This window comes from Phycodurus eques, chromosome 13, assembly GCF_024500275.1.
Source record: "Phycodurus eques isolate BA_2022a chromosome 13, UOR_Pequ_1.1, whole genome shotgun sequence".
NCBI classification, from domain to species: domain Eukaryota; kingdom Metazoa; phylum Chordata; class Actinopteri; order Syngnathiformes; family Syngnathidae; genus Phycodurus; species Phycodurus eques.
Window position 1 is genome coordinate 12,063,954 of NC_084537.1, and position 21,389 is coordinate 12,085,342.

Below are 21,389 nucleotides of genomic sequence, written 5' to 3' on the forward strand. Positions count from 1 at the left end.
TTTCTCAAAACAGATTAAAGAGGCAGGCAATCAACATCTGGAACTTAAAAAAAATATTTTAAAAAGCAGACAAGTTTCATGGAGTACCCATTTTTTATTTTATTTATACAAAGTGTACAGCCATTTTACTTCAGAGGGATGAAACGGGAAGAGTGTGTGGCTCCGATACCGGGGCGACCGTGCTTGACCGGCTTGTAGGTGATTGAGAACTCGCCCAAGTAGTGACCACACATCTCAGGCTGTGGAGGACAAAGAACTTTTTTAGTAAGATGACAAATTCCTTATATCAAGGACAAACAGTTATGTTTATTTTTCCAGACAGGAATGGACAACAGTAATACAACAGTCATTAGTAACAGTGTGCAAGTTTCAGCACACACATGTAAACGTACCCGTTATGACTATATGGTGATTGGCTAATTCAGAATTAGACAATGCAAGTGTACACACAATGGCATCTTTGCATAAAACAGATTTAGATTAAACTAAACATAATGACCATACAATCAATAATACATATTTAGCCAATGCTGGTTTCCAACAACTCACCTTGATTTCAACCTGGTTGAAAGTCTTCCCGTTGTAGACGCCAACCATGGACCCAACCATCTCGGGCAGGATTACCATGTCCCTCAGATGGGTCTTCACCACCTCGGGCTTCTCCATGGGTGGAGCTTCTTTCTTGGCCTTGCGCAGACGCTTCAGGAGGGACTGCTGCTTACGGCGCAGGCCGCGGTTCAGCCTCCTCCTCTGGCGAGCACAGTACAGCTGCATGAGCTGCTCACTATGGGGTGGGGATGGGGGAACATCAGATTGTGATGTTGCTTCAAGATATTTGTGTTACTACAAAGCAGCTTCAATGGTAAAATATCTCAACTAGGGAGTCAACTAATGATTATTTTACTCGATTAATATGTTGATTATTTTTTGATGAATCAATGACTTTGCTTTCAAAAACACTTACTGTAATTTCCATGTTTATTCAAAAACAGGACTAATTCAAATTGACAGTGCAGAAAATGCAGACTGCCTGCTCAATTTGTCTGACCTTTTAATTTCACTCATAACAAACACAGATTCAATTGCAAAGTTAATAACTTTGTTATGAACTTAGCAAAGCTAACAAATCTGTCTGTTTGTCTAGCTATCCGTGTCGACATTTCAAGATACTAGTTAAAAAGCCCAGATTACTTTAAAGAGAATTGTAGAGGGGGAAAAAAACTATCATTAAAATAAACTGCACTAATTGCTGTAGTAATGATTTATCCATGTTGTTTGGGACTATGATGTTAAATAGGTAAAGTGGTTTGTTTTGTTACTAAAACAGTGTGAATAATCATAAACGCTACTTTTATATGGTCGTGGTACACTTGCCAACGTTTTTCAATGTATGTCAATCATATGGTGTTAATGCTAAAAATGAAGTGGTTTTCGCAGGACAAGAGGATAAGGAGCCCTCATCGTAAGAACTGGCCCCTCTGAGTCAAACAATGATCAAACAAAAGTAAAGCTTTTGTTTTTCAAATTTGGCCTGTTTTGTTTGTTACTGCTTGTTGCGGACAAACCTCTTGTTCACAGTAACATATTTTTCAAATAGATCTGGAGTCACTGTCCATCTTTACATCATATGCACGGTCATGCTGTACCGCCACAAAAAAATGGTGCAACCAACTGAAAAAGTGTTACTAGTGCAAAAGTTAGTGTAGAGGTCTGAAATGTCAGAAAATAGGCCTTAATGTTGATCTTTGTTTTCCAAAGTAAACACAAATGTTTGCAAATGTGTTATTTTGCTTAAACAAAGATCATCAGTCTACTTTCATGGAGGACTACAGAAATCTGCAAACATTTACTGCTCACAGTACAGTAAAGGCTCAAATAAAGATAGTTTACAATATGTGTATTGACAAAAATTAGTACTTGTGTATCACTAAGTCAAAAATAAAATGGCTAATAGGAAAGTTGCACTTATGCTTTAGTGTCCTTAAACATTGGGTTTATCTTTTTTGTCTTCTGTAAGCCATTTATTTTTTTGTGTAATGTAAGACAAGTTTTGACATGATCAAAGTGTGTTGTGTATATTTAGGGTTTACATTATTTTCGCTATTCCAGTCGGTCCCTTGTAAGGGTTCACCATACAGAACAGGGAGTAAACTCTTCTGCCACAGTTGCACCATTAAATTGTATACATAACAACCCCAGAACAAGTATCGGAGATGCGTCCCTGCACTGTCCAACTTACTAGGACATGTCCAGAAGCTGGTCCAGATCAACACCCCTGTAGGTGAACTTCCTGAAGGTACGCTTCTTCTTGAGCTCTGCATCCGCCTGGGAAAAAAAATATTTAGAATTGATTCACTTACAATTAGCAGGTGAATATTAAGACGAATGTATCAGGTGATATGTTATAGATAGCCCCAAATCAAAACAAAATGCAGACACTTGAAACGGAATTGTTAACAGCGACCACCGCTCGCAGTTAGCCTAGCACAGCCCGTCACGAAACTACACAGCCAGTAAACACATTTAGCTGCTTTTAGAATCAACATTTAGGACTGGGGAGTCGTTTATCGAGTCAAATAACCGAACGGTACATTCGTTTGGCCCGAACATTTTTTGGGAAGGGCAGATGCAGTTAGATGTTTTTTTTTTTAAAGCTTAGCGATGTGTTAGCACCTACCATCTTGCCGAGAGTTCCGCGGCGAAAGGGGGACTTAAAATCACGTTTGCCCTCATATCGCGCGATTTCAGTTCCATCCGGCTGTCTTTTCCGGTGGTAATTTCCTCTAGTAAACGGTGGATGGCGACAAAATTCTACAAACACTGCTGATGTTTCAGCAGTCCCAACCACTTATCTGAAAAAGTGCGTTTTCGTTTTAACTTTCAATATTATACTTCCGACTTTGCACTAATTGTACAAATTTTACTCATATAAGTGGACTATATGTATTACTTTGCACATACCAGCACGCAAACATCTTAATCTTGTTTTTTCTTTAGATAAAAAAAATAAAATAAAATATTCATCGTTAGTGATGCGCTTTGTATTTGTTTGTACATTTTTGGTTCATTCTATATTATTAATACGAGTGTATATGTGTTAATATTGCTGTTGTGACAATGAGATGACGTCACATACCTGTATTTAAGTAATATTCAAATTGCCTATTATATTTTTCTATTATAGTCAATACTTTTGAAATTTATTTTCAATGGGTAACGGTCCAAAAGATTTGTGACCCCCTGGTTCCAAATCTCAAGTCCTTAAAACAATGACATCTTACGTATGGTGAACATTTCAATATTACCATAGTGGTGATGGCTAAAAATTACTTGTTTTAACTATAATCTGCATTGCGTCAGACATTTTACAGTATAGCTGTAACGTAGTGCGTGCAAAAACAATAACCAAAAATGACTTGGTGGCCACCTCTGACAAATATGGTAACTTCCCCTATAGTATGCATTAGTTTTACAAGTCAGGACTTTTAACTACTGTACACAAAAGACTATCATCACTAAATACACCAAACCACATCAGATAATGAATACACATTTATTACACTGCATAAACAAAAACTACACTTGCCAATTTATTCTGTACATGTAGATACCACTAAAGCATCATAACTCAACAGGGATGATGATGCTCATTCGCTCAAACAGACAAACCAAAACAAAATCCAATTAAGAGCGGTGATAGTTTTTTTTTTTCTATGTGTACATGACAAACTAGCAGGTAACTTTATGGATCAAATTGTTTTGCTATCAGTAAAGATCACTCCAAAGGGAAAACAAAACGAGCATAGTACTATATGTAAATGTTATTCAAGAGTCATGGTAAAAAATAAACCAGCCCCCCTCCCCCTCAATTCACGACTACATATAAATAAAAAATAATTGAGTGATTGGTTTTCACATCAACAAATGTAAAAGGAATGATTCACTTGATATAAGAATATCCAGTATTCATACTTGGAATGTTAAAAAAATGGATTGAGTAATGTTCAATCCCCACCCCCCTTCATTTGTCAAACAAGTTGGACTGGATATGTAGTCAATGGAAATGTATACTCTACTGTAAGAAAACGAACTGATCAAAATCCCTCATTTGCATGTAAAATCAAAACTGCTGTCTAAAATGACACCTGGAATTTAGTTTTGATAGATGAAAGGGTGTTTTAATCTGAAGTACACATTTCAAGAAAAATATGGTTCCCTTAAAAATCTCCCTAAACGTGACTAAGATGTTAATGATACACTGACGAAAAGGAAATTTGGCACATCAAAAAGCTCCCTGGGATACAAAACTACATACAAGGAGTCAAATGACTTGACTTTTGTAGTCACTTTCCAGATACAAAAAAAAAACACTAAACTAAAATCACACAAATACAGTTCATTTTGATATGTGTACCAAACACGGGGGTAAGAGAACATTTCATCAAATACTATAAGGACAAATCACAGACAGTGTGACATCCTTTGGATATAAAACTAAAACATCTGCCTTAAGTTTTTTTTTTGTTTTTTCTTTTTTGCAGGGCATGCCTCGGTTTACACAATCTCTCTTCCCCCTTTGCCAAATTTCTTTTTCTTCTTTCCCATCTCTTTAATAATCAGTCCCATCCTCTCTGTAGACCTGCTCCTCCTCTTGGTAACCCTGGTAACCCTCATCTTGGTAGTCTGGGATGTAGGCTCCACTTGCTCCATCAGTTTCATCCATGACTTCGCCGCCTTTGGAACAGTACTTGGCGTCGTAGATCTGCCGGCCCAAGCCGAAGTTCTGGCCACTCTGATTGGCTCCCTGTCTGTAGCCCATCTGGAGGGACATAGTGCTGTTGTCGCACTTATCCGTTCCCAGTTTATGGTCATAAATCATGCGTCTTGTCCCTGGCGCGGTCATTCCGGCCTGAAAAGAAACGCATCAGTAAGCTTTCAAGAACAACAGTGTACTTTTTTTTTTTTTTTTTTTTTCCATTCCCTTGATGGGGTTGCTCCCCGATGACAAGTGTGTGCTTCATAAAAACAAATTTAAAATAAAAAACCGCACATCCCCTCATACAAGAGTCAACAAGTTAGCTCACGGCAGAGGAATGACAGCCCTGAGGAGGATTTCCACTTGCAGCCCTATAATCCTCGTTTTATGACTAATTGGGACTATCTTCACAGTGGTGGTTTTTCTCCCGTCACAAGAGTCATTAAATTAATTGTTTGGTATAAAGATTGATTGTGAACTGCTCGAGATTTATGTGGCACAGTTGTGTACGGTTATATTGCGTCCTTTGTATACTATTGAGGTTTTCCATAATTGTAACGCGATAGTGGTGGTATTAAGAGGGTCCCCACCGAAGGCCCAGGTATAAAATGCATGTCCCGCCTCTGTATTTTCATGTACCTGGCTTGCCCCCTTGTTGGTACCCATTTGCAGACTGATGGTGGAATTGTCCATGGGTGCCAGCATTTGACTTTTGGGGTCATACAAATGCCTCCTGGTGCCATACGCATTCATACCTGCCTGGCTGGCACACTTGTTGGTCCCCATCTAAAAAGGACAAACACACAAAAAAACACACACACAAATCTCAGGTTCCATTCTTGGTTCTATGCCAGTCTTCCAGAGGAGATAAATAATAATAATAATAATAATAATAATAATATTTACTTACTACAATATTATCTTTGTTCATCAAGGTAGGCCAGTGACAGGAAGAACAAATGCTCTTACACAACAACCTCATCATTAGTTCAATATATTGCTGTCTGTACTTTTTGTGACATTCGTTTTGTATGCAGTGAGATTTTTCTCATGTAAAATACGTGACATGACTCAAAGGTTTGGAAACACGAATTTACAGTATAAAAACACCCCCTGGAAGGCATTCCCCCCTGTAAAAATGTCAGGGATCACAACACGTCAAATTCAGAGAGTCCTTCTTCATCTCACGTTTCTTTGTGACCATAGCAACAATAACACCAACAGAGAGACTTAAGAAGCAGAACAATGAGCAGCTTTGACAGACAAGTATGTGGTGACATGAGATCATGACAAACTGTGCGTTCACAACAGTTTCACCCATGTAGCCATATATACACCATATTCCACAGGGAACATTTTACAGCCTTGACTTAGTGCAGTTGTTATTTTTACCCACCCATGTGATAATATGACAAGTTTTTCCATCTCAGTGAATATAACATAAGAACTTCCACTTAAATTCACATTAAATGATACTTTAATTATTTAGTATTGTGTGTATTATTATGGTTGTAGTTTAAAGTGATGTAGAACTGTGTTATTATACAATAGCTCTTTTCTAACATTTTGGTTAGACCAAGTAATTACATGAGTAAAAAAACTGCCAGCTCTCAGGGTGATGCAGTACAGTTCTACATCACTAAACGACAACAATGAATATGTTGATGGAGGCTGACAGTGTCAATTCATCTTTGTAAAGGCAGCATTTTTTATACGACTTTTGTATCGGATATCAGTATTGTGCAAGTGGTCAAAATGTGTATAATGTTAAGTGTGTAAACATTTTCTGTTAAGTGTGTTGTGTGACTATTGCTGCTCAGCTGTGATTTAATTTCCACTTGCAGAATTAAGTCTATCAAATGTAATCTAAATGTTGAGTTAGTGAAATTCTATTTTAAGAATAGCGTTGTGTTAAATGATATGAAAACATTTGCTGATTTTAAATTGTTTTTATTTGGATAAATAAATGATTTGAACATTCATTCATTCAGCTTCCGTTCAGCTTCTCCTCACTCGGGTCGCGGGCGTGCTGGAGCCTAACCCAGCTATCTCCGGACGAGAGGCTGGGTACACCCCGAACTGGTCGCCAGCCAATCGCAGGGCACATATAAACGAACAACCATTCGCACTCACATTCATTCATACGGGCAATTTAGAGTCTTCAATTAACCTACCCTGCATGTTTTTGTGATGTGGAAGGAAACCGGAGTACCCGGAGAAAACCCACGCAGGCACGGGGAGAACATGCAAACTCCACACAGGCGGGTCCGGGATTTGAACCCCGGTCCTCAGAACTGTGAGGCAGATGCGCTAACCAATCATCCACCGTGCCGTAATTTTCATGTTCAAAATGATTAATACACTCAATACAGGTATATACAATGTCCTGAATTTATAATTGATTAGAATGATCTAGATCAGTGTTTCCAAACCTTTAATGAACCAAGGCACATAATTTACATGAGAAAAATTTCATGGCACCCCACAAAATAGTGTTCTAAAAGTATATATACTAAAATAATGGTGATCTCGTCTCAATTTACTCACATAGGTCATTAGTGGAAAATGTGGGCCCGTTTAGTTGAAAACAAAGCTAGTATTCTGTTATATGAATAGCAACAGGTCGATACACAGGTTAATTGTACCTTCTGCCATCTCATGGAACTGAATATAATTGTTCTGCCTGTCACTATACTTCACAAGCATTGATGGATGAACAAAGATGCATTATGTGCAGTAAATAATACTTTTGAGACCAATAAAGTGAAATTGGATAATTTCCCACACGTGGATGGGAATCACTGATTTAGCTGATGCACAAATTTACCAGGATCCTTTGTTTGGGATGACCACCTCAAACAAACAAAAACAAAGGTTGAGGAGTGAGTTCATGGGAATTCATGACCATTTGTGAGGTTACACACTGATGATTCTGATGAGAAGGCCTGGCTCCTAGGCTGCGCTCTAATTCATCCAAAAGTGTTCTACAGGGTTGAGGTCAGGATTACTTTGTCACACGGGGCCGGTAGCTTGGAATAATTTGTTTCCTTAATATATTAAAAAAAAAACATTTAAAAACTGTATTTTATGATTATTTGGGTCATCTGTGTCTGATATTTAGATTTGTTTTGTTTGGCGAACTTAAAGTGGGGAAAAATGCAGAAAAATAAAAACTTAAAGAGGGCAAAAATAACAGACAATATGATGAGTTACTGAGTGATGTGTACCTGGAGGCCAATAACACACTGTCCAGCCCTCATCTTCTCCTCATCAAATGTCCTCTTCTGCTTGTCTGCATATTTTACGCCAATGTCGACCCGCGACTGGGAGCCATTGGTCTTGGCCTGCACAAAGAGTCCAAGGTTTCAGTGCATCACTCTGCAAGCTATCACTCTGGCAGTTTTTGCAATCACTTGCCATTTTGTATTGCTGTTTCAAGGTGTACCGAGTATACTTAGGTTATCCCCTTTATACTCCCATCAATACATCCCACAATACATCTTGAAAAGTAGTGACCAACCAATTTTCAAGAAAAGCAATATATCCCATGATGCATTGTGCCAATACAGAAAATTCAAAGGAAAGAAATGGCAGACTGATGAGGGGAGCAGCGAGAGCTATCATAGAGAATTCCACCTACAAAGCTTCAACAGTTAGTGTCCTTAGTTCTCAAATGAGTGTTGTTCAAAGCAAAGATGATGTTACAAAGTGGTAAACATGCCCCTGTCCCAGCTTTTTTACAATGTGTTGCAGGCATTAAATTCAAAATGGGTATTTGATAGATGAAAGAAAAAAGCTTATCAGTTTGAACGTGAAATATCTTGTCTTTGTAGTGTATTCAATGGAATATAGATTGAAAAGGATTTTCAAATCTTCGTATTCTGTTTTTATTTCCTTTTTACACAACATCCAAACTTCACTGGAATTGGGGGTTGTTTAATCCTCTTGTTTTATGAGTCAGTTTTCCAGTGAACTTTAATTGGGTAAGACGCACAGCATGACGCAAGCATGCTTTGCCTCTTATTGGGATAACTGCGAGCGGGAGCATGAGTACAAAGGAATACTTCAAAAAGTGTGGTTTAATAAGTGTTTCATTCATAAGTTTGAATGTGTTTAAACTGTGCCTGGAGGGATAACTATAACAAAACAAAAAACTATATAGTCTCTCTATATTGCGGCTTTTCCCCTACTGCGGGTGCATCTGGAACATATCCCAACCGATAACTGGGGTTTAATGTCATATTATAATTAATAACTTTTTTCAATATTTATTGAGAGGGTTCACCAACTGATGTTGATCCAGTAAATTGTAATCATGCGACAGGAATGCTGTAATTTACAGGGTGCTTGAGTAATGCTCAAAAGCTATTTTTCATTTGACTGATGAGTGAACTATATAGTCCACTGTATAAAAATCCATATATACTGTAGTGATTAGGGTGTAGGGCATTGGTGTCAAACGTTTTTGTCTTGGGCCACATTGTAGTTATGATTTACCTTAGAGGGCCGTTGGAACAGTGAAACCATATAAATGTTTAATCATCACCAAAGCATATTATTACCATTACACAACAATTTGAGGGATAACTAGTCAGAAGACAAGGATAATTGTTCATGTATTGTTTAAGTTAATGTAGATGAAGGGTTTGGTAACAGAAAAATGCAGTATCTCAACATTATTGTGACAATTTGGAATTTGGGTACAGATTTTAGCAAAAATCACAGAAGTTGACGAGTATGATTTGCATTCGCGGGCCACATAAAATGATGTGGCGGGCCTCACCTTCCCCCCGGCCGGGCCTTGAGTTTGACATCTATGGAGTAGGGAATGAGTTGGAATTATTCTCTACACTCTAATCACTATATAGGGATTTTTAGTGAACTGGATAGTCTACTATATAAAAATCTTCAGATAGTAATTAGAACAGGCCTTGGTAATTATTTTCAACTGGGGGCCACATGCAAAATCTGAACTGTAATGGAGACCTGGACCAACAAAAATTTAAACTTTTTTCCTCATTACCTGCTACTGCTAAAGAGAAGAATCAGAATATTCTCTGAATATTTGAATTATGGTTTAGATGAAAGAGGGAAATAATACAATAGAAGTAATATGCAGTTCAAAACAACAACAACCGTTGCGTCACAGTTTCACTTTATTTCTAACTTGTTCATCTTCATAAATACTGAGGTGTTTTGCAGTAAATGAAAGATAAGTGATCAATTATATAAAAAGAAAAATAGGTTTTAAAGTTTTCAGAAAACATTTCCAAAACTTGTTCACAATATTTAGTAAGAAAAATCAGGTGTGCAAAAAGACAGTAAGTGGTTTTAAGAGCATTTTCTCATCATTCAGTGAGAAAAATCCAGTCTGTCGTGGGCTTGAACAACTGCCTTCAAATCTGGCTGAATGACTAAACTCAACATTTCCCGCAAACTTGCTGTCAAAAAAATTATTTACTTTTTTTGGGTGATTCTGTGAGATATGTCTTGTCTTGTCTTGACAGCTGCTTCTCTGGATGTGAAAAGTTTTTTGAAAAGTCCTTGCCTTGTTTGCAGCTTGGCTAGCAAAGCCTTTGACTCCTTTGGCCACACGCTGAGTCAATCCAATTCTTGTATTTTCCCTCGTGTTTGGTGACATAGTGGCAATTCAGATTATAGTCCTTGAACACAATTATATGTGCCACAAACTAACCGCACAGCTTTACCTTGGACTTCAGTCAAAAAAATATTAAGCAGCCCACGTCTTGTTGATAACGCGGCATTCAGCATCAACTTTTCTTTTTTTGAACGCGAGCTGACATTATTAATGGGATAGCCTGCATACAAGTGTGACCAGCATCACTTGTTACCGCCTGCAGTGAGCACTTGGCACATCTGGCTTTTCAAAATAAAAGTATTTTGAAAATTGAGTGTACAATAAATACAAATATATACTTGCCCGAATGTATTCTGAGGGACATAAGGCGGGCCGGATGTGGCCCGCAGGCCTTAAAATGCCCAGGTCTGGATTAGAACATAGGGAATGAATGATTCCGAACACAGCCTCTGTATTTCATGGAGCTGTTCGGCATGACAGAACATTCATACATGCCCTACAACATGTGGCAGTGACACAGCATTTCACAATGTCACCAGACAACAGCACATCACTTACCATGCTCGCCAGCGCCAGCAGCGTGGTCTGTAGCTGCGTCTTGTTGCCGTTCTCAAACACGTCGTTGGCCTCAAAGGTGTCATGGGGCTTCAGGCCATACGCTTTGATCGCTGTGATGAAGTTGGTCAAGTTCTCTAGCTAAAATCGAAATGAACCAAATGAAGATTAGTGCCGAGGGTTATGAAGTTTAAAAAAAAGGGAGCCCACTGACCTCTCAGCAGTCGCTTCGAATTGTCTAGTGTTGTGTAATCTAGGTTTATTAAATGTCTGTTCAATTGTATATTGGAACAGTCCAGTTCACATGCGTGCAGATGGTTAGTGCCAGTGACGTCACAGTAGGTGTGTGCGTCAATGACAAAGTGGGTTGGGACATACTGTACAAGTACACTGTAAGTGCCTTCTTACTTCTTGCACAAGAATGCATTAGTAGAGTGATTTACATCATGTTAATTTAAGAAAGTTACAGTGTCAATCGCTCAGTCAGTTACCATCCACTACTGGAAGCCGTGTGCTTTGTCTTTCACAAGAAAAGCTTACGTTAACTATGTAAATTATGCTAACTAAATCGTGTTCGTGACATTGTAGACATCAATTGTAAAAATAAACATTTGTAATTGAAATAATTTGTAAGTGGAATTATTAGATTGTTATTATTTAACCTCTTTTTGGGTTCACTTACCATTCTCTCTTAGCTAACCCCCCCCCCCCCCCCCCACACACACACACACACACACACACACACATTAAAAATACAAACAGACTATGAATTCACTTTTCTTTTTTTCCCCCCTCAAACCAAGGAGTACCTAGTACAAAGTTGCTCGTCGCTATTTCCAAGTATCACAAGAGGACGCAATCAATGCGATTACCCAATTAACATCACCACACCCTCATTAATGTGACAATGCATCATCGTCCCACTCACCTGGTGCCAGTTGAGTGACGAATGGTTGATCGTTTTCACAGAACCTGGCCGGAGTTTGTTGACAAGCCTCAGAGAGAGAAAAAAATATTTAAAGTGTCTCAAAGGACGATGACAAGGGAGGTTTCGTCATCTCTACTTACTGGCACAAGATGACTCCATTTTTGAGGCCATTGTGGAAGTCAGGGCCAATGGAGGCGCCGGTCAGGTCCTCGATCCAGATCCTCAGCTCCTCCTCCTTCTGGAGGTCGTATTTCAGTGCAATCTGTTCAGGAAGACGGGTCGGGAGGTCATTAGAATTCCTTGGGAAGTGATTTCACCCCCAATTTAAAAATAGTCGTCGTCACCAAGTTCATTCGCGAAGACAAGGCCAAGTCATAAAGACGCATTTGACGGACTAAAAGTGTGATAACAACATATCTTGTTTGTTAGGTTTATTATGACTGCATATTGTGGTCCACATTCACCACCTCAATTTCTATTTTCCTGAGCTACAGTATGTCTACACAGTGCTTTTTGTCTCGTTTTACACTCTTAAATAAAAAGGTGACTATGACTGAACACACACCCCCACACACAAGAAAGGATATCCTGTTTACTAAATAGCTAAACTCTCCCCAAAGTAAAGGAAGGAGGGGAGTGTGCACAAGGTTGTGTTTTTCTAGCAAGTTAAAAGCGTTTCAGGCTTCAAGGACGTGTTGAGTCAACTCTGAAGGGAGTCATTCAAAAGCAGCATTAGAAAAGTAGAACAGGTATCCTTCTCTTCTTCCCACCCCCACATCTATAGTGAAGGATAAGAACAAGCTGTCAATTTCCCTCAGAGTCCAAAAGGAGACATAAGTGTGAGACATAAAATAACCACAGACGCACACATTTTGCCAGCTTTTACCTTCCAGAGGAGACCGTTCAGGAATGCCTGAATTACATTCTCTTAATTCAGTAATCCCCATGAAAGAAATTTGAATTGCCCTCAAGGAGCCTCACAGACGTGATTTCCAGAGACACGTTGAATGCGAGGAATGCGACCCGCAGCAGTGTGGCTCAACGTGGCTCCTAATAGCATTTTGATGCCATTGGAAACTTGTCAAGAGTGGCTTTAACAAAACAAAAACAAAACAGAGAGGGAGTACAGAGGAGTTGAATTCCTGGCATTTTACAGCGCAACTGCTACGTCATTGATGGCAGGTAATACCAAAGTCAGCATCTACAGGCCTCCACCCTTCAGGTTGCATGTAGTTTTAAAATGTCTTTGTGTCTGTGCATATTTGGGGAGGAGACACGTTTCATTTTCTCCTATATAAACAAGCACAAATGCACATGGGTGGTGTAAGTGAATTTCCCTTTTGGTTGAATAAAGTATCTACCGTCTATCTCTTGTCCATCGATCAATCTATAAGCAGGTGATGGTGAGTTCAAGGAGTGTAGTAAAACACACAAATGCAATGCGCACACTCACACACCAGCTGCTGTCAGCCACAGCATTAGGGTTGGGCATCATTTGAATCTGAGCGATTTCGGTTCCGATTCCGGTTCCAAACAATTCTCGATTCAGATTCTTTTAGGGGGCTAGGTCAAACAGGTTTGCACGGTGTAAATAAAGGGGGTCCAAATTATGAACATCCATTTTCTCAGCAGCCCACAGCATAGACTAAAATGAACATTTGACTCGACGTTCTTTATAACCAGTACCAATATCAAACCTATGAACTAAAAGGCAATGAGTGTGGAACCAACCCAATTGACTTAATATTCATTAATTAATGTTTCAGCTAAAAGTTAAATATAGAATTGTTAAAATAGTTATTTTAACAGTTTTATTTTATTGTTTTCACTCACCCAGTTGACTTCACTGACAGCATTGTTAAAATAGTTATTTTTATTTATTATTTAAAATAACTACTTTAACAATGCTGCCCCTGTATTCTGTTTCAACACGTCAAATGGTTTATATGTGCAAGTTTTAACTTGACTTCTTGTTTTAAGCTTGTAGCCTTTTATTTTGAAGGGTACGCATCGGAACTCAGCATTTTGGCACAAAAAGTAACGTCACACACTGGTGATTTATTTTTTTATTTTTATTTTTTTTCTAAAATGCTGATTCCTTTCCCTACCCACCGATGAGGCACAAGGTTAGTGTTTGTGATACTGTGAGACAACGTTTATGTCAAGTTTGCAGTTGACGTGCAGTTTTAGCCCAATGTTAAGCGTTTTTTGGGTTTTTTTTTTTTTTGTCATCGCCGCTTACATTGGTTTGAAGACTAAAATAAACGCAAAAAACCATCATTGCAAAAATGCAAGCAACCGTTTACCTTGTTAGCTGTCTCAATGTTGGCATAGATGCATTTTATTGTTTCACACACAGTTGACTGAGAGTTGATTTCACTGAAGCTCCGCACACTGTAGGCTGAGGCTCGGAGCGCGTCAGACGCTGCACATCGGGAATAACTCCTTTGCACAATATAATCTTATTCCAAGTGTTGCACTGAGGCAACTGGTCATTCCTTTTAACAAAGTTAAGACACACGTTTGGTCGCCGCCACTGCCGTTGGGTACAAGCACGCCATTGTGCCCGTTCTTCTTCGTTGGTTTACCCCGTTTCTTTGTTGCTTTTCGCCACTACTTCTTCGCGGCCGGAGGACTGGATCTCGAAACAAGGAGCCAAATTTTTTTAATTTGAACGGTTCCGGGAGAACCGGACCATTAGTCCCGGTTTCAATCGGTTCTCAATTCCCAACCCTACACAGCGTACACCAGGACACTCACATGCAGATGTCACCCCACCCGGCTCCGCCTCTTAAAGACACATATCTAACACTGTGACTACTATATGTAAAGTATTTTTTTATGCTTGCAATGTTTTTTTGTGCTCAAATACATTTAGAATGCATTTAAAAATCTATCTATCGAGCTATGGGTCTATCCAGCTATTGTATCTATTGTAGCTACTAAATCAATTCATCGTATATACTGTATCAATTGTATCTACTGCTGTACTCATCAATCTACTCGACTATTTATATGTTTCAATCTATCTATAATAATCACAGGAGTATAGTGTTAGTATTTCAATGCCGTACAATAAAGTAAACAGAACTATGCTGGAAGAACTTATTGCAGTAAAGAAATATTATCTCCCCCATATGCTGTGGTATGTTAAGTGGATCCGGATGCTCAGGGGGAGACTTGCACACTTTCCCCACACAAACACACCACTTCTCTCCAGAAGTTTCCACAAGCAAGGTCATTTAGGAGACAACATTCCACACGGGGCCCTCATTGAAATGCATCGCCATAGCAAAAAAAAATAAAAAAATAAAACTTTAAAAGGGGGGGGGGGGGGGGCGGGGGGGAGTCGTAAAGGACGGACTTCAGCAACAAAGGTTCAGATCGCGACTTTGACCCAGAAAGTGGTAGAATTTTGCATTAAGAGATACTTTTGAAGGAGTACAATGAGGATGATTGGCCAGGTCTAATGGCCGAATTGCATTATGCGCTAATGTGGGTCACAATGCGGACGTGCAAACAGGATAGAAAATGCTCGAAAGTGATTTTAAATATGCCACAACGACACTTCTTTGCCAGAAGGACAACGCCCAGAGTATGCTTTGTACACACACACACGACTGCGATACTTTATTTAAAAAAATTTTTTTTTTTAAATACATTTGAAAAAAATAACAATTCTTCACGAATACTTTTATGATTACGGCAATATCAAACTGATCAACACATTTTATGCTACTTTTTCACGCATCCATTTGAGGAAGTTACATTTTTATTTTCGAAAACCTTTTTAACGCCATCCACCTCAACTAAAGAGGCGCATCAAAATGGAGGATCCGCAGATTCGCTACAGAGAAAAATGCAACAGCGACTGGAAGAAGCGCAAAAACGTTCAACTAACTAGCTGACAGTTTTAGGGTTTTTTTTTTTGCAAAAAAAAAACAAACAAAAAACTAACATTACGTACCTTGTTTCTTACTTCCGCGGTTAAACCGTAAGCGGGACCTTTGTTGAAGCTCATTGTGAGAGTTTAGATGTGTCAAACTGAGCCAAAAAAAAAAAACGAGTCGTTTGGAGTTTTGGGGGAAAAAAAGTGCGGAAAATAAATTGCCCGTGGCCGGAGGTTGGACTAAATACTTCCTTTCCCCTTTGACGGCCGCCTATTAGAAAGCGCTGACGGTTTCGTCCAAAGAGTGTGACTTGTACACACAAGCGTATTCCCTCCTACACGTGTACTCAAAGTCGTAACCTATGTCGAGAAAGTCCTGCCAGCAATGTGCGTGGGCACCAAATTGTTACCAACATTAAAGCCAGTACTTTAACACGTGGTGCTGTGTACACCTATCAGTGCCAGTTGGTTGTTATCAGGTTTGGGGTTTGTATACAGTACTTCTAGCCCAAGATACGACATGGGTTGGGGGGAATATATTGGGGGCCAGATTACAGACAAAACGTGCATAAAATGCTCAATTGTGGCCAAGAATGAGGTATAATGTGTATCCAAAATACAATCAAATAATATAGTATTAATATTCATGGACAGTTTGGTAATACAATTGAGCGTGCCTGCTCTACCTTACCATGCTCGATTTGCTGACCAAACTGTCCAGGAATGGTATTAACCTTACCCAGGAACTGCAATACATGCTGTCCTTTACCTGGTAGATAGCGTGTTGCAGTTCCTAGCGAAGTTGCACTCCATTTGTCTACAAAGACGTCCAAGACAATTATGGGAATATTTCGTGGCCACAAATTAGCATTTCGTGCACACGTTATAGCTGTAGTTTGGCCACATCTTTTTGTCATGTCTGGGGCTCCGTACAATTCACACAACAATAGACCCATACAAACGTGATGAACCGGTAACCATCTCGCATGAGCACATCCTCTTTGTCAATCGATCCCAGACTCCTCCTCTCGTCTTTTATTCGTTAGGTGCCGATTGATATGAAAAAGTCCATATATGGAAGGAAACTTCCCGAATTCCTGAAGGGTGGGAGTGCGGTGGGGGTCTCTCCCTGCATACCAGACGAGCAGTGGACACTTTTTTTTTTTTTTTTTTTATAGGTCTCACGAACTTGACTCACTGATGTAAGAAACGAAGCGCGGCGAGCTACTGAGCTGACGTAATGTCGGCGCCGCATCCCAAACTACCAAAGTACACACCGTGTGCTACTTTTACACACGTCACGAGCAGAGGGGCCAAAGGTACTCACACGCTGTACGTAAGTAGAAGTACATATTTTTGTACAAAAATAGACTGGTGAATGGACAAGTACTAATTCAACTCCTGTAGTTAGGTAAAAGTAAAAAGTTCAATTGTATACAATCGGCCGTTTAGCCATGACGTCACGTCACACGTCGTTCTACTCAAAGACAACCCAACCTAATATTTGATATACATGGCTGTAAAAAATAAAATAAATAAAATAATATCTTCTGCCAACCAGATTTGGGTCCCAGTCTGTCCGTTTAGAAGTACTCACCCACAAGTTCCACCTGTGTGTGTGTGTGTGTGTGTGGATATATATATATATATATATATATATATATATATATATATATATATATATATATTTTTAAGAAATAAAATTCGGGTATACCTAGCGGCGCGATCTAAAACACAAGTTTCTGTCATCTACCAGTATCATCATGAAATGATCTACTGTATACCCGTTTTGATTATTTGGCAAAGAGAAAATAAATAACCTTCTCTGCAATTGTCCAGTTTCTCTTAAAAGGGGACATTGCATTTTTTTTTTTTTTTTTAAAGAAACCACAGCACCCCCGAATATCCCCCCGTGGGGGAAAAAAACATGCCGCTCCCTTGTTTGCTGAAAACTGGGCATAAGATTAACAAACAGAAGCAGTTGAGAATATTCAGAAGTGACACAGAATAATCCAAGTGATCATCACAAAAACTATAATTTTGCACAATGAACTTATGTATTGCATATAGCAACAATATAAACTCGGATAACATTTGGCTCAAGTTGATTATAAAATCTCCAAAGCCTCTCTACTCCTTTGATAATTGCAAAGCTGACCTCAGTATGCTTTTTCAAATAAAACAGCGAGTTCTTGAAAGCCATTCACTGGCAGTATTTTGGTTCGCAGTTTGCAGCGCATTTGAAAGAAGTTGTTTTGGCATTCAACCATTTCGAAAAAGTTCTTGCAGTTACGGCCAGGGTTGGCTGGCCTTCCTGGCTTATAACCCTTCTCGCTGCTGGTACCTGGTTGGAACTTTTGGTTTGAGTTCTCTGCCAAGGACATCTTATGGGCTACGCTATTCGTCTGCTTTCTATCTCTTAGTGCGATGATTTGTCTTTGATTTATTTTTTATTTTTTTACTTGATTAGTGTCATGTGCAGGTGCAATGGATTGTGTATGTGTTTTTGAACAATGACAAGCAGGAATGAACACTATCCAAAATGAAATCGAATGAGACTTGTTTTTTTTTTTTAAGTGTAAGGAGTAGAAAGTAGACATAATTGTGTGAACATGTAAAGAGGAGAAGTGAAAAGTCGGCTGAGAAATAAACACTGCAGGAAAGTACAAAATTTCTACTTAAATAAGATACCAAAGTATTGGCACTTTGTTACTTGACAACCTGTGTATCCACTTTTGTTCGGCGGTGTGCCATGAGATTTTTCTGATATTAAATATGTGCCCTGGCTCGATCAAGGTTGGGAAACACTTCCCAAGATGACGAAATAGAATACGGTCTCTTCTTATCAACCAATAAAGCAGCGTGTTTGTTGCACAATCGCACATCAAAACACAAGTGACTGGTGAAGAGGCTTGAGTTGAGCCTCACTAACAGCTGCACGTCAGGCTGTTTATGTACACATGCAGCCGCTGGTGACATCATCCAGGTGCGCACAGGCCTGATTCAGAGTAAACACCTGGGGGGAAAATCACGACTCATCCTGCTTGGCGTCTGTGAGGCGACGTCAATTCATTGACTAATAGCAGGGAGTGACACACGCAAGCAACTTTATCTTCTTACTGCTGTCATTCTGGAGATGGCAAAACTAGTCACACTCTGTATTTAAGTAGAATTATAGATACTTGTGTTTCTTCCCCCCCCCCCCCCCAAAAAAAAAAAAAACAGCAACAAAGATTGTTGTAATCTGTATTTTAATGAGGAAAAAGCACTCCATAATATTGTACATACAATAATATGATAAATAGATATAAAAAATATATATATAAATAATATAAAAATAGAACAATAAAAGGAATTGAACAGTTTATTGGCCATAGTGCCAATTAATTGTTGAATTCCATCACTCTTTCTAGTTTGGCCACTGGACAGACAGACAGACGAATATCCTGTTTCTTGAAAAATTCAGTTCTGGACTAACTCCAAAAGTATTGGAACGACAATTTAAATTCCTTTGTTTTTGTTGTGTACTGAAGACATTTGGGTTTCAAATGAAATGATGAATTTGAGAAAAAAGTTCAGAATTCCAGCTTTCATGTCATTGTATTTACATCTAGATGTGTAAAACAATTCAGGACAGAGCACCTTTTGTTTGAAGCCACCCACCTTCCAAGTGAGCAAACATCGGAACAGAAATTATTAAATTAACTTTAAGTGAATAACATTTAATATTTGGTGGCATAACCCTTACTTTCAATAACTGCATCAAGCCTGCGACCCATTGACTTCAGTAGACTGTTGCATTCTTCATTTGAAATGCTTTTCCAGGCCTTTACTGCAGCCTTTCAGTTCTTGTTTGTTCTGGGGGGTTTTCCCCCCTTCAGTCTCCTCTTCAGGAAGTAAAATGCATGGTGTATTGGGTTAAGGTCCGGTGATTTACTTGGCCATTCTAAGACATTCCACTTTTTCCCCCTGATAAAGTCCTTTGTTGTGTTGGCAGTGTGTTTTGGGGTCATTGTCTTGTTGCATGGTGAAGCTTCACCTGATTAGTTTGGATACATTTTTCTGTAAATTGCCAGACAAAATGGTTTTGTAGACTTAAGAATTCATTCTGATGCTACCATCATGAGTTACATCATCAATAAAAGATAATAAATTCTAGATTAAATATTAAATTATAATTATATTCAAGATGATAAAAGACTAGTGAGTCCGTTCCAGAAGCAGTCATGCAAGCCCAAACCATGACATGACCTCCACCAAGGTTCACAGATGAGCTTGTGTGTTTTGGATCATAAGCAGATCCTTTCTTTCTCCATACTTTGGCCTTTCCATCACATTGGTAGAGGTTAATCTTCGTCTCATCAGTCCATAAAACTTTGTTCTAAAACGTTTGTGGCTCATCTCTGTACTTATTTGCAAAATCCAATCTGGGCTTCCGATTCTTTTTGCTGATGACTGGTATGCATCTTGTTGTATGGCCTATATATTTCTTCTCTTGAAGTCTTCTTCAAGCAGTGGATTGTGACACCTTCACCCCTGCCCTTTGGGGGTTGACAGTGAGGTCACTCACTGTTGTCTTTGGGTGTATAGAGTAGTGGACTTTACTACTCCACAAGGACATTTAGAGCGTGATGTCGACCAGTTGCCTGTCACGTGATTTTGGCTTGAGGATGAGCCACAGCTGCTTGCAGCAATAGATAAGTGTGCTGAATGAAATTAGTCTCTCACCCTAATGTGCTTAAGCTGTCTTGTCTTCTATTTCTGAATGTGCGGCTTTGGTAAGTGAGGGAATACCAGTAAGGGGCGAAAACACAAGTTGAGCAACTTTTCAGCCCAGACTATCAAAGTGGTAGGAGAGCGGGGAATTATCCCTCCACACACAAAGAGGTTTGTAATTATTTGCTAACCCTACAAATGCCCAGCATGCAGATCCCACTGCTGTCGTGGGCCCAGAACAGGTTTTTGTTGTTTGCCCAAGTTGTGCAACCGTTACCTGACTGCATCAATGGCAAGCGCACAGAGCAAGAGGATTAAAAATAAATAAGTAAAATGTATGTCACTTGCTGGAAATGCATCAGGAGAGCTTTTACCCATGTCGGGTCGATACTCATGTTGCCTAAGTACTGCCTAAATTTGCTGTATTAGCTGTCAATTGTTAATCAATATAGATTGCAAAGCATTCCCTATTTTCCCTGATTTTTAAAAATATAATACTGTACTGTACTGAATAATATCAGTGACATCAGCAACTAGTCGACATCAACTAAACTTTCATAACATTAGTGACCACTTACAAAACTCTAAAGTTGTGCAACTCCTACAAAAGTTTGTGTACTGGTACTGTTCTTGTCCTCACCGGTAAGACAATTTAAAGCACTAATAGAACGACAAGGACACAATTGTAGAACAACTCTGTCTGACCAGTGACATTTTTCCTAATCCTAGTTGCCTACCACTTTTGGCCTACTTTTATGCAATTAAATCTTACTTGTAACCTATTGTGCTGCACTTGTACTACAGGTATTAGGCTCATCTAATAGGCATGTGTCATGCGCTATTAGCCTCCTGAACCCTACTAGTAGCACCAAAATGCCCATCTGCTTTGACTCGCTAGTTACATGTAGTTGTTTGTAGTGTTCAGAAATATCAGTCAGTAGTGAAA

The 21,389-nt window shown here is 39.1% G+C and overlaps 2 protein-coding genes across 2 annotated transcripts; both read right to left on the reverse strand.

Moving 5' to 3' along the window:
• Positions 1–74: 74 nt before the first annotated feature.
• On the reverse strand, positions 75–2,742 carry rps15 (ribosomal protein S15). The gene is made up of 4 exons (XM_061694046.1): positions 2,678–2,742; positions 2,240–2,325; positions 550–784; positions 75–239 (listed from the first exon to the last, which is right to left on the reverse strand). Exons 1-4 carry the CDS (start codon positions 2,678–2,680, stop codon positions 126–128), a joined length of 438 nt encoding a protein of 145 aa, XP_061550030.1. The 5' UTR covers positions 2,681–2,742; the 3' UTR covers positions 75–125.
• Positions 2,743–3,539: 797 nt separating this feature from the next.
• On the reverse strand, positions 3,540–15,945 carry cnn2 (calponin 2). The gene is made up of 7 exons (XM_061694137.1): positions 15,806–15,945; positions 11,979–12,100; positions 11,839–11,905; positions 10,914–11,051; positions 7,984–8,100; positions 5,396–5,542; positions 3,540–4,909 (listed from the first exon to the last, which is right to left on the reverse strand). The coding sequence occupies exons 1-7, from the start codon at positions 15,857–15,859 to the stop codon at positions 4,610–4,612; spliced, it is 945 nt and encodes a 314-aa protein (XP_061550121.1). The 5' UTR covers positions 15,860–15,945; the 3' UTR covers positions 3,540–4,609.
• Between the last annotated feature and the right edge of the window lie 5,444 nt (positions 15,946–21,389).